The sequence below is a fragment of the Medicago sativa genome, chromosome 7 (genome assembly GCF_051527215.1).
Source record: "Medicago sativa cultivar Bolivia chromosome 7, Bolivia_mono, whole genome shotgun sequence".
Lineage (NCBI taxonomy): Eukaryota > Viridiplantae > Streptophyta > Magnoliopsida > Fabales > Fabaceae > Medicago > Medicago sativa.
The window spans coordinates 71,670,050-71,697,766 of NC_140755.1; the positions used below are offsets into that span (position 1 = coordinate 71,670,050).

General features: G+C 33.6%; 1 protein-coding gene and 2 pseudogenes across 1 annotated transcript; 1 reads left to right on the plus strand and 2 right to left on the minus strand.

The window, feature by feature from the left end:
* Positions 1 to 8,826: 8,826 nt before the first annotated feature.
* LOC146908160 (sugar transport protein 10 pseudogene) lies at positions 8,827 to 10,565 on the plus strand (annotated as a pseudogene).
* A 2,604-nt stretch (positions 10,566 to 13,169) lies between these two features.
* Positions 13,170 to 16,345, minus strand: LOC146908161 (uncharacterized; annotated as a pseudogene).
* A 1,506-nt stretch (positions 16,346 to 17,851) lies between these two features.
* Positions 17,852 to 26,568, minus strand: LOC146908162 (uncharacterized). Its single transcript, XM_085726691.1, has 7 exons — positions 25,841 to 26,568; positions 25,650 to 25,718; positions 20,387 to 22,718; positions 19,984 to 20,298; positions 19,803 to 19,902; positions 18,887 to 19,726; positions 17,852 to 18,297 (listed from the first exon to the last, which is right to left on the minus strand). The coding sequence occupies exons 3-6, from the start codon at positions 22,681 to 22,683 to the stop codon at positions 18,935 to 18,937; spliced, it is 3,504 nt and encodes a 1,167-aa protein (XP_085582817.1). The 5' UTR covers positions 22,684 to 22,718; positions 25,650 to 25,718; positions 25,841 to 26,568; the 3' UTR covers positions 17,852 to 18,297; positions 18,887 to 18,934.
* Positions 26,569 to 27,717: the final 1,149 nt, after the last annotated feature.

A 27,717-nucleotide genomic window follows, 5' to 3' on the forward strand; every position in this document is an offset into this window, starting at 1 on the left:
GACCTCTAAATCTTTTCGAATGGTTTCTCTAATGATTTTCGTAGGTCTTCCTCTACCTCTTTTAACCTGACTCTCCTCCATTTGATCTACTCTTCTTACAACGGCATCTACGAGTCTTCTCTCTACATGTCCAAACCATCTAAGCCTATTTTCTACCAACTTTTCTACTATAAGTGCTACCCCCACTCTCTCTCTCTCTAATGGTGTCATTCCTAATCCTATCCTGTCTAGTCTTACCACTCATCCAACAAAACATCCTCATCTCCGCTACGCTTACTTTACTCTCGTGGTGGCTCTTAACCGCCCAACACTCCGTACCATACAACATTGCTGGTCTGACTGTTGTCCGATAGAACTTTCTTTTCAGCTTAAGTGGTACAAAATGAACGTAGAATAAGCATTTTGAAAAATATAAATGTTTACTGTCAGATCACATAGCTACAAATATAAACATAATTACTCGTGAACTAGCTTTATCCCTTCACATGTATATATTATATAGGAGAAAGAATGATCAAAAATTTCTACCTTCAAGAGGAATTAGACCTTTCTCAATCAGCGTACGGAAGTGAAGAGCTGACAAGAAGGAGCATGCACTAGCTGGCGAAAATAGAACAATTGGGAGTGCATGTTCTTCAACAGCATGTATGGTAAATGACATCATACAATTTTCCAAAATTAGCATAATGTTGCAGAGATAATCTTTACAACAACACCTCCACTGAGTAGCATTGACTTAGATGGTATGCTTTCACCAAAATTTATTCTTTGTAAAAACCAAAGCTTATTCGTTTTACAAGACCTAAAACATATTTAATGCAAAAGGTATATTATATCATTGTACGTCAGATACTTTGCCTTCTATTTCCTTTAGAAACATTACAGCCAACAAATTTAAAAAGGAACAACATACTTTTGAACAGATTGTCTGCCTTCTAAAAACAATACGGGCAGATCATGTAAAAATAAGGGCAGGTGTTGAGAAATGTTCATCGAAAAGAGTTAGGGACTAATCATTCTCTAATCTTTTCTGAATTTTTCTTCAACTTCTTTTTTCAGACTCATCAATGAGCACCTCTATAAAAAAATATGTTTGTTAGGTGAATGTAACTGTTTTTTCATAGAATTTGAGATTATGGCTTAATTCAACGCCACAACCAATCTGCAAGGCGACAAATGTCCAATAATTATAAGCATTGCTCAGGCCTTATTTCTAGGCTATTTGGGAATAAACATACCTCATCACACCCAGCATAATGAAGGCATTGGAGGTTGCAATGAAGGAAGCCCAAAGTAGTTGCAATTATAGTGACTAGGGAAAGGATGCAAGTAAGGCGGCTTTCTAACTTTACCCTTCATGTACATGGCTTTGCACCTAAAGCTTGGAAGGTTTGGGCGATCCAACAATAGATCTATGATATGCATTTTATACCATTTTAGATATAGGACCTAGAATATAACTCAACGCCACAAAATTTAATTGAAGGGAGAAAGCCAAATGAGCATTACTTAAGCTATGTCTTTAGACGATTTGAGACTCAACCCCTAGCTAACACCCAATCTAAAACAATGAAGATTTTGAAGACTACAATGCTTGCAAGCCAAAGTTGCTGACATTAACTTGGCTTTCCAACATAAGTAAATTTCCTTATACGTAACAATCATGTAATTGTTTGAATAGAATTTCAACAAAGGAAAACATTGGGGAAACGATAAGTCTTCTATTTTATAACCGATCAATCATGATTCAGCATCAATTTCAACATTCAGACATAATTTACATTTTCTAAAATTTAATCAAATAGAGAAAACCATCTCATGAAACAATATAGGAAAACTATAAGTGAATATTTTCATGCTTCAATTTAAAAAGAATATACATACAACAATATGAAAAGCACGAACATACATCATAAAAATTAGCAAATTTAAAAGACGAAGTATATAAGCATATGAAACCATACTTGATGATGATAAAGGCAAGCCCTTAGAAACATCAGACCTCTTAGAATCATCTTCGTCGCTCCACCATGCTCTGAAATTCTTTGCGAGCATCTTGTCAACTTGCATCTTTGTGTGCTATGAGATTGAGCTTAAACCCTAAGATCTAGGTAGCCAATCTCAGATAGAAGCGCAAAGCGTGAGACCCCAAAAGGGGGATAACAAGATCCCGGGTATTGAAATCGTCGAGATCGCAAAAGATAGATTGTATACGAACAGAGGAGAGATTGTAAAAAAAAAAGCATAAAAAATTCAATGTAATTGTGGGGGAGATTAAATGTGTGGTTTAATGTTTATTCGAGTAGTTGATTCCATTGTACCAAACAAAAACACATGTGATAAAAGAAAACCAAAGAACATGTGATGAATGAAAGGGTTCAGGATTGAAAACGGCGTTTACAAAGAGAGAACGGAAATGAGAAGAGAGAAAAGGGTTAGGGTTGTGCAAAAAACCCAAATTACCCTTCAAATTGTTTAAATTTTAAGGGCAAAATCGTGATTTTCTACAAGTTGGAATCGGGAACCGGAGAACATGAACCAAGAACCCACTCTTCCACCTGGAGCGGCAATGAACTTTAAGTGGGAGTGGATTGGCATTCATGTTGCCGTTTTTCACTAACATATGCCGCCCCTCCCGGACCATGAAAAGATTGACCACCTTGCCTTATATACTATGGACATAAACAGACTTTTGTAAAGTGATATGAAAAACACGTCAAACAATGTTCCTCATTGGTCACCTCATCCCCAAATAAAGAAGAATCAAAAATTAGAAACAAAAATGAATTTATTTAATTTGAAAAAAAAAATATTTAATGTTGTTGTACCCAATCTAGTGTTACCAATCATAGATTACGTAAAATAGTGGTTTGATCAAATTCCACATTGCAATAATGCTATAGGCTGTAGCATTGTTGTTTGATAACACTTTGTACTAAATAGCGTATCATAGAAAAATTGTGATTTTTCAAATTGCGCATCACCGACCGAATCTCACTCAATTATTGTTACTTTAATTTGAACTCTAAATATTAACTAAATTTTATAATTTGAACATAACAAAGTTGACTAAAGGTAAAACCGCAAAAAAGGGTCATCTCATTAAAAAAAAGTTATTTTGATTACAATCAAAGTAGTCAAGACAAAAACTCTAAAAACGTACATCTCAATAAAGAAAGGAACTACCATTTAAAAATAAATAATTAAAATAATAATTTATTTTGCTATTTTGCATTATTTGTTGACTTAAAGATGCTTTAAATATAACAAGTAATATTTAAATATCAAATGACATTAACATGCTTTCTACAAAGTTTTTTCATAACACTGACAACTAATTATAGTGACTGGACATCATCTTATTTTTGTAGTGACTGGACAAATGGCAATGTTTCTTGCAACATCATCTTATTTTTGCATAAAACCACTCTGCCATATGTTTCAAGAATTAAACTTCAAGGGCTTAATTAATTAAAGGGATAATTTCCTAAAAAACATGTGTTACCGATTTCCATGTGCAAGAAGGGCTTCTTGAAGCCATTAGGCTTAACGAACCTGGTGTGAGGGCTTATATAGGATTGGGCAATACTCCCCGTTGAACCATGGTTTTGAGGTCATAAGGACTTGAGATATAGATTTCTAACCTTTATATAATTAAAATGGCATTGAGAACAAGATGAGGATGAATTTACTAACAAAATTGAAAAGGGAAAGAAATGAAATTCCACAGTCATCTCATGAGGGTGAATTAACCACAAATTTAACAGCAAAACAAAAAATATAACAAGGATGTAAATGAAGTTTATAAATTACAGTTGCCTTGTGAATTCACCCAGTTAGGGATGCTACCACTTCAATTCACAACTTCAGGAATTCAAGGGGTCTGCTACCTATGAAGCACGGATACGGACACCGGACACGACCGGGACACGCCTAATCCGAGGAGTTTCCGTGCTTCATAGTCTGCTACCACTTCTTATCTTCCAGTGCAAATATTTACTACTAATGACTTAGTTAGGGATGCCTATAATTAATGTTGAGGAAGAATTATCATCTACCCTTTCTAATACTCGATCACATTAAATAATATATTGAAAGACAAGATTTCGAACAATTTCTTCAAAGCTATAAACTCTATTACTATAATATTTATCCTTTGATTTTGAAGTGCAACAAAACAATATATAACTGAACTCTATCAAAATTAATAATCTGAGCTAGTTTTAAAAATAAATGGAATATTATACTTAACTCCCATTTACACTTTAGAATTTAGGTTTCATTTTTGTTCTTCAAGATTTTTTTGTTCAACTTCTATGGTTTAATTAAGGCTTAAATACATTATCAATCCCTTAATTTTGGTACCTTAACAATAAAAAGTGTCATTTGAACCCTTATATTGAATTAAAATAATGGTGATGAAGTACAGTATCATACACTATTTGATCTTACCTCTAGTATGCATATATAAACACATGCCGCATATTTGCAGTGACGACACAGGTGTAGTTCAATGGATTTCCAAACACATCTCTTCTCAAATTACTTTAACACAAATATTTCAAATATCAAATCAAGAAACTCAAATGAATCTTGGAAATTATAATTATATGGCCATTTTAAGACTTTGAACTTTAGAGAATATATTGGATAAACAACAAAAATTACCGAGTTCATACGTCATATTCATCTGAAGTCACATAATCTGAGTAAAGATAATGAAATTATAGAAACCATGACAAGTTTTTCCGGTCTAACCAGAGTATAAGAAATTAAAAGAGAAACAAAAGGAAGTATTTCCGGTCTAACCAGAGTAAAAAGTTGCACGCATGGTGCCAAATTAGCCGATTATTGAACCAGAGAATAATCAACTTCATCGTGTGTTAACTCACGCAGGAGTATTTTTGGAAGTTTGGTTGGGAGCGAGCAATTTTTGTTGGGAGAAGAGCAGAATTCTAAAAGCATGCCCCAAAGTGGCTTCAATAAGTCTTGGCACTAGCACCTCGGAATAAGACTCTATATATACTAGCACCTCTCACTCAAACTCATAAACAAGCTTAAATACATCCCACCTAAGCACACTTCTAAGTTCTCTCCCTCAAACAACTCTACTCTCATTTCTATGGAGGTTGCTAAAGCTTCATCAATCATGCCCGGAAGGTTTGTTTTACTTGAAACTTATTTTTTTCCTGCAATTTTTATTTCTCATTTTAACGTTATTACTTTTGCTTATTTTAGGATTTCTGGATTCCTAACACCAACAAGGGCAAGGGACAAATGCATGGAGAACATGACCCACCATTTTCCGTACACCTTCGTAATATTGAGTTTTTTCCTACTTAAATTGCCCATCTCCCACAAAACCAAAGAAAGACTTGAGATGTTCAAACATGCTTCAAGCCTTTTCATCGTGATCAGTATCATCATCTGCCGAAGCCTCAAAAACGCATCAAAAGATCACAAATCCAGAAGGCCAACTACCTTAGCTGCTTTCTCATGGTTTCTTGGGTGGTGGTCTTTCTCTCTGGATTAGGTTGCTTCTTCACGGTGCTCTATTTTTTTTTTCTGTTCATTAGTTTAGGTTGTTTCGTATGTAGTATTATATTATGTTTGTTTGCGTTGATGTTTAATTTGTAGCAGCAAGTATTATGTAACAGTGTAAGGTTCATATTTCCCACACAGATATTCATGTAACTTCATTATTTTAATTTTAACTCTTCTAGTTTAATTTTGATCAAATGTGTCAAGATATTCTACTTGCTCTACCATAGAACTTTGATAAAAATGACTCTAACTTTATACATGTTTTGACTATATAAGCAGTGAGGAGGAATCATTTTTTAGTCGTTTGATAAATAAAATCTTATACAAGATCAACATTAGATTTTTTATCGTAAATATTGGTACCGAATAATCGAATCTGATCTTTTAAGAGAAACATACTTCAAAGTTCCAACTAGGGGCGTCCCTGAGGGGGTGCAAACAGCTCAAACGAGCTGGGCCTCCCTCAAGGATGGGCCTCAATTTTTTTTATACCCAGTAGTAATAGTATCTCCAATAAAAAAATAGTATTGCTTTTTAGGCCCCCTTAATATCTCCATTCCAGCAACTTCCATTCCAATCATAGATGGCTGGAAAAAGACTTCTAGGCAACGGAACCTCTCAGCCCCAATTATGATAACTTGTCCATTAGGAAGTTCATAGTTTTTCTACTCTAGAAGCATTAGTTTTGCCACATTATCTACTCTAGATAATTATCACCAAATTGACCTCTTAATAATCTTACATGTCTAACCTCACCAAATATACAATACGAAGAGTTGATTGATGAATTTGCTTCAGTAAATACACGTAGGAAGTCTCTTTTTGGTGCGAATGAAGACTCTTTTTGAAGGTATTCGCCTAAACTCGTTTTATATTATCTATTGCTCTTTTTAAAAAAATACTTTTGATTTTATCACTGGCCTCTTTTCATTCCCTGAGCCGAGCCTCCGAATTCTCAGGGACGGCCCTGGTTCCAACGCATTACATACTTCAGCATTGAGCATGAAAGTTGCAACAATAATATAAAAGGAAACTACTATGACGCATATGAAGCACAAATACGGACACGACACGGATACAGACACACCGACCCTGCTAATAATTTAAGAAAATCACATAATTCAATTATATGTGTCTGTGTCGGACTGAGAAGTGTCCGTGCTTCATACATAATAATACATCCTCTAATTTTGATAATGAAATTGCCAAATCACTGGCAACGGTTTTTCCACATGAAAATTCAATTCATTAAATTCTTGGTGGAGGAAAAGATAAAGTAGCTACCATTATTTCATCATTGTCACTTTCCCTTACACTTCATTTATAATTTGATTTGATTAAGACATGCAACAAAATACTCCCACACACAAAAATAGCATGAACGAATATGAAAGGTGACAAAAAGAATCAGGATACATATTTGACAATAAAAATACATAGCCACATACACCAAAATGAAAAACTACTCTCCTTAATTTCTTAAATTATAATGCACCCTGGTAAATACTGCATATATATTTTCTCGTGTTTTGCTAGCACATATGAGGGTTAGTTAGTCTTGAAAAGTTACTAATAATCGTTTTTTTTTTTACTTCTTTTTCAGCATTAAACTAGTCATATTTCTTAGATGAAATTTTTGAAAATCAATGAATTGTTCATAATGATTTGGTTAATCAATGTGTAGTGGCTGGTGTATTATGGAAGGTCAAATATCTATCAACTGCTATTTTGCCCGGGATAACATTAACATCAATTTGGTTTCTATTGATTTGAGGTTGTTGAGTATAATTAATTTGTGACACTCCTTTGTCACATCTCCCACAAAATCAAAGAGAAGAAATTTGAGGTGTTCCAAAATGCTGCATCCTCTTTCATCTTCCTCAGTTTTCTCATCTCCCGTAGCCTAAAAAAAGAGCTCAAAAAGTGCATCCGTTCTCGAATCCCGGAAAGCAACGTTGCTTAGGTTGTTGAGATTTTCTTCTGGCTTGGCCTTTCTCATCACTACTGTGTTCAAGTACTATCTTTTGTCATTATTGGTTAAGGTTTTTAGTATTCTATGATGTTTCGTTAATGTTTTCCTTAATGTGTAATAAATAGTTTGATGGAAGAATCTGATTTAGTGTGAAATTTATTTTATTTACATTTTATCTAAAATTACTTGTGGGGGAAAAAGACATATTAGAATTACTGGTTTGGAAGGAGTAATGTTTGAGAATAATGTCATAATTTTGTCTTATATATTTACAAACAAAAAATAGTTTTTAAATTATAATACTATAACACAATCAAAATATCAAATCATTTTTAATGATCATTTTCTAACAACTTTTGAAAACCGGAAGAAATATAAGACTCTACAACTTGTTAGTGTCGACAAGTGTGTAAGGTAGAGGCTTTTCAGAATTTGTGTTTTGAGATTTGTGCTTAGCTACTAGTGATGGACTTAAATAGCCTCAGTTGGTAGCAACCATTTTTATAACAACGTTTGAGAAAATTATTTCTTCCTTTTATTTTTTTGACAAAAACAATCGAGAAAAAATAGGAATAGTAAGAGTAAGGTCACAATATGAGTATATAAAAAGATTGTTGCAAATAGTGTAATAAAATAGTTGTATAAATATTATTTTTCTTCATGTATGTGATTTTCATTACTTTGCTTAAAAACCTATGTGCCTCAAAGACCCTGCTTTGTCAAATTTTGATACATCGTTTTTTTGTCTTTTTTGGCTTCTATTTACTTAAACTGTTTTCTTTGACCGGATCTATTTCTTTTAGTTTGTTTTTATTGCCTCGATTATATGTTTGTACTCACTTTATTTTAAAATGAGTATATTTTGTATTGAAACTTCTTTATATGTTTGTACTCACTTTATTTTAAAATGAGTATATTTTGTATTGAAACTTCTTTCATTACGAAATGAGATTTAACTAACTTTCCTTTCACTTTTTCTATTATATACTATAAATAGATTAATGGAGTACAGCATTAGTGATTTATTTAAAGTTGTTTACCATGTCATTAAGTTTGATAATCCAAGAATTACCTCTTAACGAAAAATCCTTATAATAGTGTATTGATACCAAATCTAGCGAACCAATGCTGTTAACTGAGTTACAAGGATACAGATAATTAAAAATACTAAATTAACATGTATTGTTGAAGGAATTATATATTTGGTAATGACTACGTCATATGTTATTAGAAATTGTTGACGTTATAAAATGGTCATTGTTTTTTACATCATAGACACACATAAACCTTAAGATACAAGAAATTGAACGATGGTTGGTGGAGTTTTAGCTGCTTCAACAAATGGAAGGCAATATGAAGGGAAGGTAACATCATTCATGTTGGTTACATGTTTGGTGGCGGCCATGGGAGGACTACTGTTTGGTTATGAGCTTGGTATTACAGGAGGAGTAGTTTCTATGGAACCATTCCTTGCCAAATTCTTCTCCGATGATGCGAGAATGAAAGATGAATTAAGGAAAGATGGACAATATTTGAAATATGACTATGTGTACTATCTCTCCTTCACATTTCCCTTCTATTTTGCAGCAATAATGAATGCTTTCAAAGCTTCCACGAATACAAGAATGTTCGGACGCAAGGCCACAATGCATGAAGGTGGCATTATTTTCCTTGTTGGTTCTTTGTTGAATGGTTTGGCTTTCAACTCTTTTATGCTTTTCATCGGCCAGATGATGCTTGGCATGGGTGTAGGATTTTGTAATCAAGTACGAAAAAGTATCATTCTTATGCTTTCATTTTTTTTTATGTATAAAATGTCAAGAATTGCAAGACTAAATGCATTATTTTTTTTTTACTCCTGAATAGTCTGTTCCAATGTATTTGTCTGAAATGGCTCCGGCAAAGATCAGAGGTGCACTCAACATGGGCTTCCAGATGATGATCACTATCGGCATTTTAGGTGCAAACCTTATCAACTATTGGACTGCCAATCTTGAGAATGGGTGGAGAATTTCTTTTGGTATTGTAGCCGTCCCTGCATTAATGTTTTGTATAGGATCCCATTTCTTATGTGACACACCAAACTCTATGATTGAAAGGGGCAAAAATGAAGAAGCTAAGAAAATGTTGCAAAAAATTCGTGGAATTGATAATGTTGATGAGGAATTCCAAGATCTAATTGATGCTAGCAAGGAATCCCTAAGGGTAGAGGATCAAGGGATTAATATTAAAAAACCAAGATACAAACCTCAATTCACTCTTGTCTGTCTCATTCCATTTTTCCAACAATTCACTGGCATCAATGTTCTCATATTTTATGCACCCATTCTATTTAAAACTTTGGGCTTTGGAAACGATGCTTCACTCATGTCTGCAGTAATTAGCGGAGGTGTTAGTGTTGTTGCTACATTTATTTCCATCATCACCGTGGACAAGTTCGGACGAAGGATTTTGTTCCTTCAAGGTGGTGTACAAATGTTTGTTTGCCAGGTTAAAATTGCAACTTAACAATTAGTTAATTCTTTATATTTAAAATAATTATACATATATCATTTAAGCTAAGTCATATTTCAAGCATGATTAATATAAACGTTATAATCATTGATTGTAGATTGTTATCGGAAGCATGATTGCTATCAAGTTTGGAGTTAACGGTGAAGGCTCATTTACAAAAAATGAAGCCGGTTTTCTCTTATTCTTCATATGTATGTATGTCGCAGCATTTGCATGGTCTTGGGGTCCGTTGGGATGGTTAGTGCCTAGTGAAATATGTTCTCTTGAGGTTCGTTCTGCAGGTCAAGCTACCAATGTTGCTGTGAACATGTTGTTAACCTTTGCAATTTCTCAACTTTTCCTTCTCATACTTCCCCACTTAAAGTTCAGACTTTTTTTCTTCTTTGCTGGCTTTGTGCTCATCATGACCATTTTTATTGCATTGTTTCTTCCGGAGACAAACAAAGTCCCCATCGAAGAAATTGGTAAGGTGTGGAATTCTCATTGGTTTTGGTCAAAATATGTTTCTGATGTTGCCACCATCGAAGAAATTTGAAAAACAAGATAAAGCTCAAAAAGAAGAGCCTCATGGTGAAATAGAGGAAAAAGAAGAAACAAAGTCAATGAAAGACCCTAGCCATAAATTTTCCAATCAGCCACTACCACTACTCCTTAATCATGTAACTTTGTTTTATGAAAACATACAGTGTATTGAAGGCCAAATAAATAAGGGAAGTGTTAACGAGTGCTTCAGGGGCATTTTTAAGACATTTAAATGGTAATTTTGTATGAAAAATGTGTAATCAATGTATCAGAAATCGAAATATTTGATTTTTTTTTATAAAATACTTTCTTGTTTTAGAATCCTTAAATAATGGTAGAAAATAATTGCCACAGTAAGAATTTTTCAAAAATCAAAATACAATAAAATGGAAACAAGATAGACTTAGAATTGTTTTTATTTTTATGTTTGTCAAGTAGTTTAGTGGCTAGAGCTCACACAATTAAATGTGGAGAAGTGGGGTGTCCGGGGTTTGAACTCCGACCCCTGCATATAATATGCAATATCCTACTAACTGAGCTAAACTCACGAGGATGACTTAGAATTGTTTCTACCAAACACAATTCATTTTGATTTTGTTGTAGTTGTCTTGTAGTTAATGAATATTTTTATAATTGAACTCATAAGGATTAATCTTAAATAAATTGATATTTTAATATATGGTAATTATAATCTTAAAATAAAATTAGTTTTACTCAATTTAATATTTTAAAGGGTAAATCATTATCCAATAGCAAAATATTGCTAAAAAAATTAGTTAAATAATTGTACATATATATATTTTTTCATAATCGTATTATCGAATAATCAATTATCACGCAACTTCCTCTTTGTCTTCAAATAAAAAAAACACCTCAAGCAAAAATACAAAATAAAAATGTGATAGAATTAAGGGTCAACCAAGTTTACACCTATAAATAATTAACATGTTAGCCAAAACCAGTACGAAATCTGAGTTCCTCTTCGTTGAAGGAAGGTTAAACGAATACAAAACTGTCAAATTTAAAAATAGTTAAATCTTTTTCAAGTCTATCAAAGTCCATGAAAATTTGGAGCTTATGTAAGTGCTAATGGAAGGCTTACCTATGTGGAGCTTTCACGTATTAACTTATTGTTTAGAGACAAAGTTATGCAATACAAGGACTAAGTGGGTGATATCACTAGATCATTTATGCGGTCCCATATTCTCCCTCATTCTTTTACTATAAACTCTATTCCTATAATATTTAGGCAAATTCTATGGTACACCCAAAGATTTGAGAGTATTGATACACCAAATTATTGAATTAATAGTTAATTGTGTTAGTTTTTGAAGAGAAAAATTGTTTTCTATCACCTATAATTGTAATAATTAAATCTTATTTACCAAAAACGTCCACGAAATAAAATTTAATTTTTATGAATTTTTAATACTCGTAATAGATAATTTTGATTATTTTTTACAATAAAATGTAAAAAAAATTAGTATGATTTCTATAAACAATGAAATGATGTTTTTTCTTATAAAATGATATTTTCTAAAATATAAATATCAATACATAGCTCTTTATTTCATAAAAATGATAGTTAATTTATAAATTTTTGAAGTAAGAGTACCGGTACACCTTAATTTTGCTGGTGTACCGTAGAAGTTCCCTAATATTTATCCTTTCATTTTGAAGTGCAACAAAACAATATATAACTGAACTCTATCAAAATTAATACTCCCTCCGTTTCAAAATGAGTGTCGTTTTAGGCGTTTACACACATATTAAGAAATGCAATGATTAAAATAAAGAGAATGGTTATTTTACCAACTTATCCTTATTAACTATTGGTTAGTTTTAAAAGTAATACTTTGGAAGTAGTGTGCAGAGTATTAATTGGAGGGTACAATTGAAAAGAAAAAGTTATTATTGCATTGGAAACTGAAAGTGACATTCATTTTGAAACAAATTTTTTTGGCTAAAGCGACACTCATTTTGAAACGGAGGGAGTATAAAATACTTATCATAACAAAAAGGCTTGTTCGGACTAATCTGAGCTAGTTTTAAAAATAAATGGAACATTACTTATCTCCCATTTACACTTTAGAATTTAGGTTTCATTTTTGTTCTTCGAGATTTTTTTGTTCAACTTCTATGGTTTAATTAAGGCTTAAATACATTATCAATCCCTTAATTTTGGTTCCTTAACAATAAAAAGTGTCATTTTGAACCCTTATATTGAATTAAAATAATGGTGATGAAGTGCAGTATCATCCACTATTTGATCTTACCTCTAGTATGCATATATAAACATGAACACACCCTCCATATTTGCAGTGACGGCACAGGTGTAGTTCAATGGATTTCCAAACACATGCCGCATCTCTTCTCAAATTACATTAAATTTGGTGGGACCCATGTGAATTTCAACCAATCAAAGAGAGTGCGTTGAAAAGTGTGTTAAAATATGTGTTGCTAGCATTTCTCTATTTCAAATACCAAATCAAGAAACTCAAATGAATCTTATAAATTATAATCATATGGCCGTTTTAATTAAGCCTTCAAATATTAGAGAATATATTAGATAACCAAAAAAAAAATTACCGAGTTCATACGTCATATTCATCTAAAGTCACAAAATCTGAGTAAAGGTAATGAAATTATAGAAACCATGACAAGTTTTTCCGGTCTAACCAGAGTATAAGAAATTAAAAGAGAAACAAAAGGAACAATATCCAAACATAAGAGAGTAAAAAGTTGCACGCATGGTGCCAAATTAGCCGATAATTGAACCAGAGAATAATCAACTTCATCGTGCAGATTTTGAAAACACCAATCCAGCCAATAAAGTTTTGATCTACGAGGAAGTTGACGACTATCAGCAGGAACAATGCATTTCATCATTTCATTAATACTCCCTGAATACACTTCACATTCTGAATATATAGAATCAAAATAATACACGCAGTTTCTTTCATATCCCTACTCAGGGGCGGACCTGCTTTAGGCTGGCTGTGGCTATTGCCACACCAGTCCTGCCCTATTTTTTTTTTTTTTTTCATATTTAAAGTCTAAAGTTTATATTATATATCTTCAATTTTGAAGTGTAATCAAACACGATGTATTGGTCTAGTGGTTAAGTGTGTGTTTTTCTTTCTAACTCATAGTTATGGGTTCAAGTCCTATCTTTTGTTTTTGTTATCTTTTTTTTCCTCAAAGAATGAATATAACTTACTCACAGTCACGTGTTCAAGTCCTATCTTTTGCTTTTGTCATTTTTTTTTCCTCAAAAAATGAATATAACTTAAGTGTAAAAAGGAACACGACATAATCGAACTCGTGACATAAAAGTTTGTATCTTACTCGTAAATAATCAATAAAAATATATAAAGGAGTATGCTTTTGGGGTGAGATTTTCTACTTATTCATTTAAAATATTTTATCTTTTTTATAATATCATTTAAGCTTTAATTAAAAAATGTTAAATTCTACTAAAATATGAATAATATTTACTATGTTTATCGTAATTTATTTTGCTAAAATAATTTGCCACACCGATAATTTCCTTCCAGATCCGCCCCTGTCCCTACTTGCCTGGATTGCTTAGTGCATAGCATTTGTGTTGCCAGAAAAAACAATGCATATCCCCACTTATTCTGATCGCATAAAAACCAATTCAATTAGTTTCACAAAGCAAGATCCATTCGGATCGAAATACAGAGCCCTGTTCATCGAACCTTAAAAGCTTAATGAAATAACAATTTCAATAACAATTTTCCAAAGTTTTAATGAAATATATTTGTTGTTGTAGGTTTTCCAGACTGTTTTACAAGCTTATTACCAATTGCACATCTTAATACAAAAATTTGTTCTTTGCAAAAACCAAAGTTTATTTGTTTTACAAGACCTTAAACATATTTAATGCAAAGGGTTTATTATATCGTTGCGCGTCGAATACCTTGCTCTCTACTACCATTAGAAACAGTACAACCCACAAATGGAAAAAGGAACATCTTACTTTATTAATATTATTATAATTTGTAATCATATTCTGTGAACTTTTAAGGATATATCTCCTTTGGTGCTATAAGACAAAGGCCACATAATTTGACTACGTAGTATCTTAGTAAACAGATCTATAAAAATCACCTTCCCTCAACTCTTTCCATATATAGAGTTATTTCGGGTAAACTATAATCATATGGCCATTTTAAGCCTTAAAACGTTACAGAATATATAAGATAAACAAAAAAGAAACGAGTTCATAAGTCATATTCATCAAGAGTCACATAATCTGAGCAGGGATAATGAAATTATAGAAACCATGACAAGCTTTTTTCAGGATAATCAAAGTAGAAGAAAATAAAAGGGAAACAGATGGAACGAAATTTAAACATAAGGCAGTTACAAGTTCCATGCCTGGTGCCTAGTTAGCAGACTATTCAACTAGAGAATAATCAACTTCATCATGTAGATTTCGAAAACACCAATCCAGCCAATAAAATTTTGATCTATGATGAAGGCGAGGTCTACCAGCACGCACAATGCATTTTATCAGTTCGTTATTAGTCCCTAATACACTTGACATTCTGCGGTGATACAATTAATATAATACACACGGTTGCTTTGATATCCAAACTTGTCTGGGTTGCTCAATGCATAGCATTTTTTACGTGAATAAAGTAATGCAAGGTCACCCAAAGTTTCTAGCTTGGCATAACTCATCGTTGACAAGTCTATCCTGTAGACATCCAATAATTTCTTCGGTGTAAAGTAAACCACAAAAAGCTTCCCATCACAACTAAGCAGCTTAGGCCACAAGTAAGGTATAGTGGGCGTGTTTTTCAATTCTAAAAGTTTCAGACTTGGGGAGTTCAGGCTCAGTACACATATCTCAGCCTTGTAAGTGAGTGCATAAATAGTATTATGCAAAACAACAAAGTCCACAACCTTGCATGGATTTGCCTTTTTGAAATAAGTGACCCAATTAGAATATCGAGACTGAAAAACATGCAAACCAAAAAAAGGTCTGCACGAAGCCACTATGACAAATTCATTAGAACCTTTGGCAAAAATGAAATGAATGAAATCATTTTCAACTGTTGAGGTATCAATGATTATATGTTTTCTTGTAAATGGATTCATTAGATGTAGTCTTTTATTTGCACCTGCCATGATCAGATATCCACTAGACGAACCAAAACAGGCGCCCGAATAAACACTCCTCTTAGAACGATAAACTCGTTTTTCAGGTATGCTATAGAAAGAACAATATTTCTTATCATACGGAGTTGTTTCAACAAGAAGTGGTGATTGGGATGATAGGAGCCTTCGCTAATAAATTTTCTGAACACGCCTCCACTCCTTGCAAGCACAAGAAAATTGAAACTGATCGTCAAAATCTAGTTTATGAGAAATGGTATCAAGCACATTATCAGGAATTTGGTTGAAGTCAACAACGCTTTCCGCTTCTTTCCCTTCTACAATGACAATGTTAGGTTACAATTTCAATAATATGAGTACATATTTTTTATTCATCTATCTAATAATATCATAGAAAATTGCGAGATAAGGAAATATTTAAAGACAATACAATAATCATAAGAAAGATCTTTCCTTAAAAAGAAGGCAACAAGTCAACCACTTAAGCAAAATGAATCACAATTCTGTTATTTCTAAAGCATCTTATTGAGTGTCAAGGATTCGTGATGATTTCTAATTTATCATTCTATCATATTATTGGTAAATACGAAGTAAAATCACGTTTTTCTCATAACATGCTTTGACATGAATGGTAATATAGCTCATATATAGGAGTAAAATAATCCTTCAAAATAAAACTACAACAATTACAAACAACTTGTAGATTGCAAAAAAAAATTATAGTTTATATCATTTCATATCATCAAATGATAAAAGTTTTAGTATTTAGCCATAGATCACTAGATACAAATGATAAAAGTCAAAATGATGGTAAGGGTTTAGGCAGGCGTCCCATAATATTTCGCCTTAAAAGTTCAGGAAGATTTAACATCTACACTTCATAGTAAACCGGGGATATTTTGCAGGACATTGTAGTTACCTTTTTTGACAAAAAAAATCATGCAATCTAAGGTTTGGCACCCCTCAATTTGAAAATATTATGACCATTTAATAACCATCTATATTTTAGCTTATATTTCAACACTGTGGAATAAAATTAAAAATTAAAAAAAATTATGGTTAAAACTTTTTAAAATTAGGAAAATTTACTTTTTTCCTCTAAATCCAAAATGAACAAAAATATATAAAAAAAAAAAAGAGCTGTTTATTTTGCATTCCCCCCATTTTGTTAAACAATTAACTGTAACACCCTAGATTGCTTTCAGGATTGCCGCTTTCAGGATTGCCGACTGACCCTACAAACCAACACGAGTCTTTTCAGCGTGTTTTGTCCTCACTCGCACGCTTACCGGGAGTTTCCCGGTAGGTCACCCATCCCAAAATTGCTCCAAGTCAAGCACGCTTAACTGTGGAGTTCTTATGGAATGAGCTACCGAAAAGAAGATGCATCTTGTTGATATAGGTAGTACCAAACAATTCTTATAAGCCTTCCTTCAACCATGTAGTCCCATACCTACACAGCCTCAGGATCCCTCTCATTCCGATGTGATTCAGTTCCTATATAAGCTGTCGGGAGCCACTCTTTGTCGTGCCTTGTGCACCGGCGACCACTCCCTTCCCTCGTCAGCCGTGGGTGTTACAATAACCACTACTAGAAAAATCAATTTTAGAGAGGGTAGAAATCCGTCACTAAACTACCATAATTCCCTCACTAACGAATTTAGTGAGGGATTTAGTGACGACCGGTAATCCCTTAAGAATATTGGCCTTGCTAAATTTTTGTGAGGGATTTTGGTTTCCGTCCCTAATTGACACGGATACATTCCGTCCCTAATCATATAAATCCGTCACTAAATATGAACCAGAAATGTGCTAAACCTTGGACAAATCCGTCAGTAATTAGTGAGGGATTCTTGTTCCCTCTCTAATAGTGAGGGACTATTCCATCAATTTTTACCAATATTTCCGTCAGTAATTAGTGACGGATTGGTTTTCCCTCTCAAATTTTGAAGGCATAAATTGTGATGAAATTGAATTCCCTCACAAACTACAAGTTTAGTGAGAAATTTATTTCCCTCACTAATTCAAACAGAAATTTGCATCAGCGGATTAATGTTCCATTTCAAACCAGATTTCATTAATTGATTATATTAATATTGTATATGCATTTACTATATTAAACCATATTGAACTTGTTGGAAATTATAAATATACAACAAAAACCACTTCATAAATTGTCTTCATAGCCAACACATACATTTGTCACCATAAAAGTCATAAGGAAACTCTCAATAAGTTTACAACCATTGTTCAACTCTCAAAATACATAAAGAGACACAAGGAAACTCTCAAAAATACATAAAGAGTCACAAGGAAATTTATTCACGTCGAGCCATTGCAAGAAGCAAAAAAACTCGCGGATACAAGGGAAAAATACAATTGTAGCCGCAAATATACGGAACTACCAACAACCCAAAAAACCAAAAATAAGGTGGCATCAATCGCTGAGGTAGTAGAATACCTACGAGTACCAAGCATACCCCTGCCTCACCTATGAACAGGCCATAAAACACCAAACTAAACACACCAACAGCCGCTCAACAGAAAGGAGAGGGAGGGAAAAAGCAGAACAGCAAACCCCATGACAGAAAAACAAGCTGCAAAATAGCAGAGTGAATAACAGATGAATAACAGCAACAAACAAACAAACAAAATCCACCGCCTAAAACCTTATCTAAAAACAATGTTGTTGATTTTTACCCGGTATGTTGTCCTAAAAACTTATGATGTGTTCACTGCTTGCCTATATCAGTTTTCCAGAAGCATCAAACAAACTAACATTCTAATATATCGTCCTATCAAGACAATTCATTATTTTTCTCAATCTGCTTCTTAAATATGGACATAGTTTCATATGGAGTTCTTTATGTCAAAAAAATAATCAAGTGGAGTTAGGATTGGTATGGAAGAAAAAAAAAAGAAAATTGAAATGGTAGTGCTCAATCTACGTCATAGGTACATTTATATTATTTCTTAATATGTGCTTAACAATTAGCATCAGTGCATAACCTCCATAAAATATCATCAGTGAACAATTATTTCAGTGCAGAACTATTAAAACAATTAAAAATAGCATCAGTTCTTAACAATTAGCATCAGTGCAGAACCTCCATATCATAGTTCAACTACTTTAAAAATAGACTAAATATTCATCAAGTTCAATAAGGTCATGAAGTAGTAACTTACAGCAATATCCTTTGATTTTGAGGAAACCCACTTGCTTGGATCAATGACTTAGTTTGAATCTATATCTTCATACATATCTTCATCTTCCTCCCTCTCATATTCATCTTCCTCCTCCTCCCCTTCATATTCATCTTCCTCCTCCTCCTCCTCCTCCTCCTCCTCCTCCTCCTCCTCCTCATCATCATCATCATCATCCTCAACAATGGGTTTGGCACTTCTCCTCAACAAAGAGTTTGGCACTTCTTCGGCTACACCATTAACGTCAACAAGACATTGCTGAAAATCATCATTTGAAACAACTATAGGTAGTGTATTAGCATCATCATCTTGATATGCATCTGTTGTTTGCTGTTTTTTTTCCACAGTTTGAATGTTACTGCGGGCCTTGGTTTTTATGACACCTAGCCAACCTTGTTGCCCTTCAGGAAAAGATGTAAAGTAAACTTGATCTGCTTGTTGGGCTAATATAAAAGGATCATAATTTTGATATTTCCTAGATTTTTTTATTTCAACATTGCCATAGTTATCCGTCTTGGTCCCTTGAGAGCTCGGATCAAACCAATCACATTGAAACAAAACCACCTTCTTTGTAGGGTGACCGGTGTACTCTAATTCGACAATGTCAGTCAAAACACCATAGTAATCATTTTCTAAAGAATCTAATTGCCCTCCCCGAACACATAAATTGCAATTGGTTGTACTCATCCCTTCATTTCGAGATTTTGTCACAAACTTGTAGCCATTAATAACATAACTATGCCACTTGATAACATTTCTAAGAGGGCCCCATGCCAAACTTGTTAACAGCACATCATTTATCTCATTCCTTGAATCACGCACCTATATTAGGCAAAATATTGTAAATTCAACCTAATAAATTAAGTACTATAATTTGAAACTATGGAGATTCACGTACATGTGTTTTGAACCAAGTTGGAAATGTTGCAGAAATTTGTTTGTCCAAATCTGGTTCACTCAACTCGGGGTCTAGTTCTCGTAACAAACCGGAGTACATGCTGCACATGTAAAATATCCATTAAATTTGACTTCATAAACAATCAATACATGTGTGCAAATTTAAACTTTGGAATACTTACTTCAGGTAAGGCACCACCTCAGGACAATTTAAAAGCACATAAAGATGTGCAGCTTTCATTTCCCTATCAGTCAAATTAGAATTCGTACGTTTTCCAAAAGGACGACCCGGATAGTTAAAGATTGACAATGTAGGATTAACTGAAAAATCTTCTCCTCCATCATCGTTCTGAGGCACTCGTGTTCTCCTCGACGGAACATCAGCGGGATGATAATAGGAACCTAATGTAGACATCTCCTCTAGTAAATATTCTTTGGCAATCGAACCTTCCACATAAGCTTGATTTGTTACCTTTTGTTTTAAAGTTCGTATGAACCTACAGACAAAATTAAGATTAAGCTTAGATAAATGAAGAAATAACTAAGATAACTAACCAAGAGAGTATATAAGGTAGAAAAATTTACCTTTCAAATGGATACATCCATCTATACTGCACGGGACCACCAACTCTTGCTTCGTAAGGTAAATGAATAGGAAGATGTTCCATTGAGTCGAAAAAGCTTGGAGGAAATATTTGTTCTAATTTGCACATAATGATTGCAATGTTTTCCTCCAAACTACGCAATTTATCTTCACTCAACACTGATGATGTGATTTCTCTAAAGAATTGGCTGAATTCGGTAAGTGTGTTCAAAATAGGTTTGGGTAAGGCTTTAAATGCTAATGGTATCAAACGCTGCATGAATACATGGCAGTCATGACTCTTCATGCCAGACAACTTTGCTTCCTTGAAGTCAACACATCGACTCAAATTCGAAACATAACCATCTGGAAGTCTAAGTTTTGTAACCCATTCACATACAGCTGTTCTTTGTTGTTTGGTTAATGTATATTGTGCCTTTGGTTTTACAAAGTTACCATTCCTACCAGGTTTAAGCTCCAGGCCCTTACGCTTACAATGTGCTTCTAAGTCCTTCCTAGATTTGTAAGTATCTTTTGTCTTGCCTTTGGTATCCATTACTGTGAACAAAATATTAAGAAATACATTTCTCTCGATGTGCATTACATCAAGATTATGTGGGAGAAGATGAGTTTTCCAATATGGAAGTTCCCAAAATATACTCCGTTTTGTCCAATGATGCTCTTTCCCATAGCCTGGTGGTTTACATTCTTGGGATTCCTCTGCACTTGGTATATTTCTAACCCTTTCCCAAACTTCTTCACCACCCAGCCTTCGCGGAGGAATTGACGTCTCAACTTTATCTTTTGTAAATGCAGTCTTATTCCTTCTAAATGGATGATTTTGTGCTAAGAATTGTCTACTACAATCAAACCACGAGGTCTTTTTACTAGTATCTAGGGTAAATGCCTTAGAGTGCTGCTTCATGCAAATTGGGCAAGCTAGTTTTCCCTTTGTCATCCAACCACTTAACATCCCATAGGCTGGGAAGTCATTAATTGTCCACATTACAACAGCCTTCATCAAAAAGTTTTGCTTCAAGGACACGTCATAAGTCATAACCCCATCCTCCCATAACATTTTCAATTCATCTATTAAGGGACGCAAATACACATCAATGTTTCTCTTTGGGTCGTCCGGGCCAGGAATTATAATGGTCAAGTACATAAATTCCCTTCTCATACACATCCATGGGGGCAAATTATAAGGGGTAACAATCACGGGCCAACAAGAATACTTTCGGCCCGATATGTCAAATGGAGCAAAGCCATCTGAACACAAACCTAATCTAACATTTCGAGGATCTCGAGCAAAGTCAGGCCATTTTTCATCAAAGTGTTTCCAGGCCTCTGCATCTGAAGGATGAGACAAAGAACCGTTCTCCCGAGGTTTATCACGATGCCATGTCATTTCACCAGCTGTTTGTATGGAGGAATACAATCTTTGTAGTCGCGGAACAAGCGGAAAGTACCACATATGTTTTTTTTGTACTAATTTATCCTTTCCCTGCTTTTTAATATGCCTATACCGCTCCTCTCCACAGATTTTACAACTTTGGAGCGCAGCATTCTCCTTATAATACAACATACATCCTTTCGGGCAACATTCAATCTTCATACTTGACAACCCTAGTTCAGCAACCGTCTTCTTTGCTTGATAAAAATTTGTTGGCATGCGGTTATTATCTGGCAATGCATTTCCCATAAATTGCATCAATGAATTAAAACAACCCTCGGAAAAACCATAGTCTGCTTTCAAATTTAATGCTGTTAAAGAAGCTGACAACACGGAATATCTATCACAACCATCCCATAAAGGAGATTGTGCGGCCTTCAACAATTCAAAGAATCCTTGAGCTTCTACGTTAGGAGATTCTTCCATTAGGTCTCCTTCGTCTTCACCTTGTTGATCCAGATAGTTGCCAATGTCTGGTCCCGCGGCATCCATTACTAATTGCTCATAATTGTCAAACATTTCCCTTTGACCTCTACTTGCATAATAAGAGTGATTAACAGCCACTTGCGGAATCGGGGGAATTTCCTCACCATGGTTCGTCCAATGATAATAATTACTCATGAATCCCTTCAAACATAGATGTGCCCTCACAGTTGCTGGACTTTCATGTTTCAAACACTTGCATGTATTACATGGGCATCTGATATCCCCTCCTCCAATGTTATCTTTATCTTGTTCCAAAGCAAACTTAATAAACTCCAGAACTCCAGTATTAAATTCTGCAGTAATGTTCTTGTAACAATCAACTCTGTTATACATCCACTTTCTATTTTCAGGTACTTCCATTGGTGATGTATTATTTAAAACGAATGGTTCAAGAACTGCGAGTGAGAAAACATCCATTCAATCAAAATCCAAATTAATAATCAAATATAACATTAAAAACATGTAAACATCACCAAATTATTAATAATCAAATATAACATTAAAAACATGTAAACAACACCAAATCTTGTTCCAAACACAACAACAGAGCATGTAAACAACATGGAATAGCACATCAACAGAGCATGTAAACAACACCAAATTATTTTTAAAAACATCTAGAAGAAGCATTTGTTTACCTGAAAAAGTAGAAGATTATGAAGTATATAAGTGGAACATTATACTACCAGTAGGCTCATTTTGCATTATTACTACAGTAGGTAAAAAAACTTTTAATTTCTTTCAAAAATTATATCAAACACAACAAAAAACACCAGGCGCTGATCACGCAACAAAAAAACGACAACAGCAGCACATTTTGCAGCTGCGGCAGCTAAACAGGTAAATACTATTAAGGCTCATATAGAGAGGTACCTTTAATATTAACTACCATCCTTTTGCTAGTATTTAATTACAGAGAGACATTAGTTAATCTTATAAAGTTACCTGTATAATATACCAACACAAAGTTTAGTCCAAATTCAATTTAACATGTTTTTTCTTCTTTTTTTAAAACCTGTATAATATACCTAACAACTTTTGAAGAAGTAACTACTAAGCTTGGTTGAGTGTCACAAGAAAGAACTAATGCAACATCAGTATTAGCTCCACTCAAATGCATGAAGTATGCACAGTGCAAATAAGAGAGATAGGCATACATATTAATTTCGATTTGACGGTGCAATATATGATATGTCAGCTGGCTATCTTGCTAAACATTATGTTTGAAAGTGAAGATCCGTCACATAACTAGTTGGGAGGTAATGCTAAAAAGACATCCCTGCACACAACTAGAAAGTACTTTTTTTTTTTTTGAAAAGCCAATATTATTAATAGGCACCAAAACTCTCAAGACAAGAGTCGGTACGAAAAACAAACAAAATACACCCCAACGCATAAGCATACAGGGCAGGAGCAAACAGAAAAAATAGCAGCACAAAAACGCTAGCTGCATAAAGTAAAAACAGCCCCTAATGCCCAGGCAATCAAAACAGCACCCCATTAACAATTTCTACAGGCACCAAGCTGTCTAATTCAAGAAAAGACAGTACCAAAACAGCCACAACAGCAGCACTGTTACAACAGTCCCAAACACCCTCACTTGTTTACATGCTCTATAATGTCCATTAGCTTATGCAATACAAATGTATTATGGGAAAACCAATAAATGAATAAAATAGGACTGCAACAGAGCATGTAAACAAGCAGGAAGCAAAACCTACTCAATTTTCATTTACTAGACCTGCTTACATCTATATATTTTTTTGCTACAAGCCTACATGTCTTGTTATAATTTTTGGTGAAATATGAAGAACATTTGGATCACATTATTATTTATAACTGAAAATGGGTTTAATCTATCACAAATAGACAATATATTGGACTGTCGGTCATGTTCATATAATAACTTGACAGAGCTTGAATTTAACTTTATGTTTTGTAAAGTATTATATGAACAAAACAAAAAGTTAAATTCACCAACATACTAGCAGAGGCAAAACTCCAACAAGACACGTAACAGTAACCATAAAGACACAACATTCACCAACATCAAAACGCAACAATACAAATCAGGGAAAGCTAAACAAACTCAAAAAAACCTGCTAACTGTCATACAACCATAGTGCAGCCGACTCTTATTGCTACATCAGGGAATGATCATGCAGCGGTTGAGCGACTTTTGGGAAACTCTGGACAGTAGCAGGTAAAATTGGCTGATTTCCTTTGGTGAAGGTTCTTCAGTGGATTGAGTTTGATCCATTCAAACTCAGTTGCGTTCAACCGCCTTGTTTGGCATTTAAATATAATTTCCAAATTATAATGGTTGAGACACAAAACTGACTGGCGATAAAGGTTATACGTTGGGCTGAATCTGTGATTATCACTTATCCTCTTTCAATTTCTGATGACATGTTTACTTCATGTACATATGTTAATAATTGTTTTAGACACCTGAAATTATATTTTAAGACCGTTCATGTATTAATATATTTTTTGGTTATTCATTTAATAATACTTCAATAACTTGACATAGGTTGTTAGCACTAGGAGTCTGTGTGCAGGCTGTGGCGTGACAGTTTTGGTTGCTGAGAGGTTCTGGCCGGCTGTTTCGTGTTTGTTTGGCTGTTATCAGTTTGGTTTAGGTTGTGGCATCTCAGCCTTTGTTTTTGGCCTTCAGGATGTGCACTAACTTCCTACGGTTGAGTAGTGAAGTTATGCCATGCCTTCTCTTTTGTATCATTCTCAGCCTGTCGTACTTCTTGTGCAAGACAATTAATATACGTGCTGTTTCAAAAAAAAACCATAGTGCAGCCTAGGAAAATTATTTAAAACCATATATGATGTAGTTAAGTTAACATTTCTAAAAATTATTTAAAACTTTCTATTGTGTGGTAGTTTAAGGACACATATTTCATCAATGTAAATTCTTCTAGCCAAAACTCGATTGATTGAAAATCTTGCTAACTAACTTTGTTTACAATTTTTTTCATTTCTGTTTGCATTTGTTTTACAATATCATCCTTTTTTAATGTTCTAACCTTGCAATATATACCATGTAAAATTGAAGTAGCAGTTTAGCTGCAAAACCGTTATTTTTTTAAATTGTAACCTAACAGCTTACAAAACCAATTCTAGCACAAGCCTAGGAACTGAAGGATAGCTGAAAAACAGAAAGTCCAACACGAATTCATTGAAAAACAAGTCTTATACTACCAATCTTCAACAAAATCAAAAGTTAAATAATCTCAGTCTTCAACAACAATCATTCAAAATACAAAATTAAAAATCAAAATTAATAACAAACATAGGTAAGGGTTTGGATTCACCTGTTTCAGAGAATGTGTGTGAGCAAGTTCACTGATTCACTTTTGGATTCAGAAAGGAGAGTGAGTTCACTGTTACACCACAAAACCCAAAACAAATTGCAATAAAATATAAAAAATAAAAAAATAAATTAAATTCTTTGATTGATAGAGAGAGAGAGAGAGAGAGAGAGAGAGAGAGAGAGAGATGTTACCATGAGTGTGAGTTCATCGATGAGAAGGAAAGATTTCAGAGAAAGAAATTCTGAGAGATTCGGTGAGATTCGGAGAGATTCAGCGAGATTAAGTGAAGATTTGAGAGATTTTTGGTGAAGATTACGATTCTGGGAGAACAAACGAAGGAAGGATTCTGAGATTAAGTGAAGATTCAATGAATTTGGGGGAAAATTTTGGAACGAGAGGGAGTATTAAGTGATTTTGGTACTGATTTCATCTTTGTGGGTTCAATGAATTTGAGAGAACATTCTAATTTTGGGTTCAAAACTTGGAGCCAAATTTTGGGGAAAAATGTTATTTTAGGGTTTGTGAAAAAAAAAAGAGGGGGAATATTTTAGTATAAGAGAGGGAAAGCCAAAACGTGAAACAATTGGGGGGAATAATTCACTTTTCTCATTAATTGTTTGTGAGGGATTAATTGCCTCACCAACTATATAATTGACATTAGTGACGATTTTAGTGAGGGAATCGTTAGAGAGGGCTCAGTTCCATGACAAATTCCTTAACAAACATTTAACTCATCAATTTTGCAAGGGATTTAGTGACGGATGTTTTGTGAGGGATATTTTGTGAGGGATGTTTAAACCATTCCCTCACTAATAATTGGCAATTAAATATTTGTATTTAATACTAAAATCCGTCCCTAATTCCGTCACAATTAGTTAGGGAATTTTGTCCCTCCCTAAAATCCGTCTCTAATTCGCGTTTTTTTAGTAGTGAACCAAACTCCACACACCACATTTTCAAATCATTTTTCATCAACTAAGTAGAAATCATAAACAAAAATAACAAAAGCAATGTTTCTTTCAACTTTTTCATAGCCAAGTTATCATAACAAAATCAAAGAGAAACTCACCGAAGAGAGCAAGAATGCTCTCAATTTTCCGACACGGGAAGTTCGGAGTTTCACAGGAGAGAGTTGGAAATTTGGAAGAAAACGTAGGAAATTTGCTACGAAAATACTGTAAGAGTAAAAGACTGTGTCTGTAAATATGAAGAAAATGGTAAATGAAGAGTCACCCCTTTTTTATGTCTTTATATAACAAAGGCATAAAATAATTTAATTATATTTTACCACAGTTAGAATATATCATGATATACCTTTTGACCAAAATTGATATATAATAATAAAATATTATATAAGATAATTTTATATTATTCTTATTGAATTTTGGATACATTGTACTAAACCGAAAAATGGGGGGAATGCAAAATAAACGGCTCACTTTTTATTTTTGTTCATTTTGGATTTAGAGGGGAAAAGTAAATTTTCCTAATTTTAAAATGTTTTATTCATAAATTTTTTTAATTTTTAATTTTATTCCACGGTGTTGAAATATAAGCTAAAATATTGATGGTTATTAAATGCTAAAAATATAATCTAAAATATAGATTGGGAAAAGCATCAAACCATAAACTTAGAAAAAATAAAATAATTTCCACAGTGAGGGTTTAAGACATACATCCATATAATTTCACCTTAAAATTTCAGGAAGAATTAATATCTACATTTCATAGCAAACTAGAGATATTTCGCAGGACACGTTAGTAACCTTTTATTTGACAAAAAAAAAAAAAATCCTGCAATCTATGGTTGGCACCCCCAATTTGAAAATATTGGCTCAAGATCAACCATCAATATGTTGATTGGAAAAACCATAAAACCCATAAATCTAGAAAAGGGAAAATTATTTTCACAATGAGAACCTGTTAACATTAGACTGGAAAAACAACATGAATCGTCAAAGGGAAGTATCTATGGGCATTAGTTTAAAATCTAAATGCTTATATATTTTATGAAGTTATCTTCAAAGATAGCACTACTACAATTTTGGCCTTTTATAGCACCAGTTTA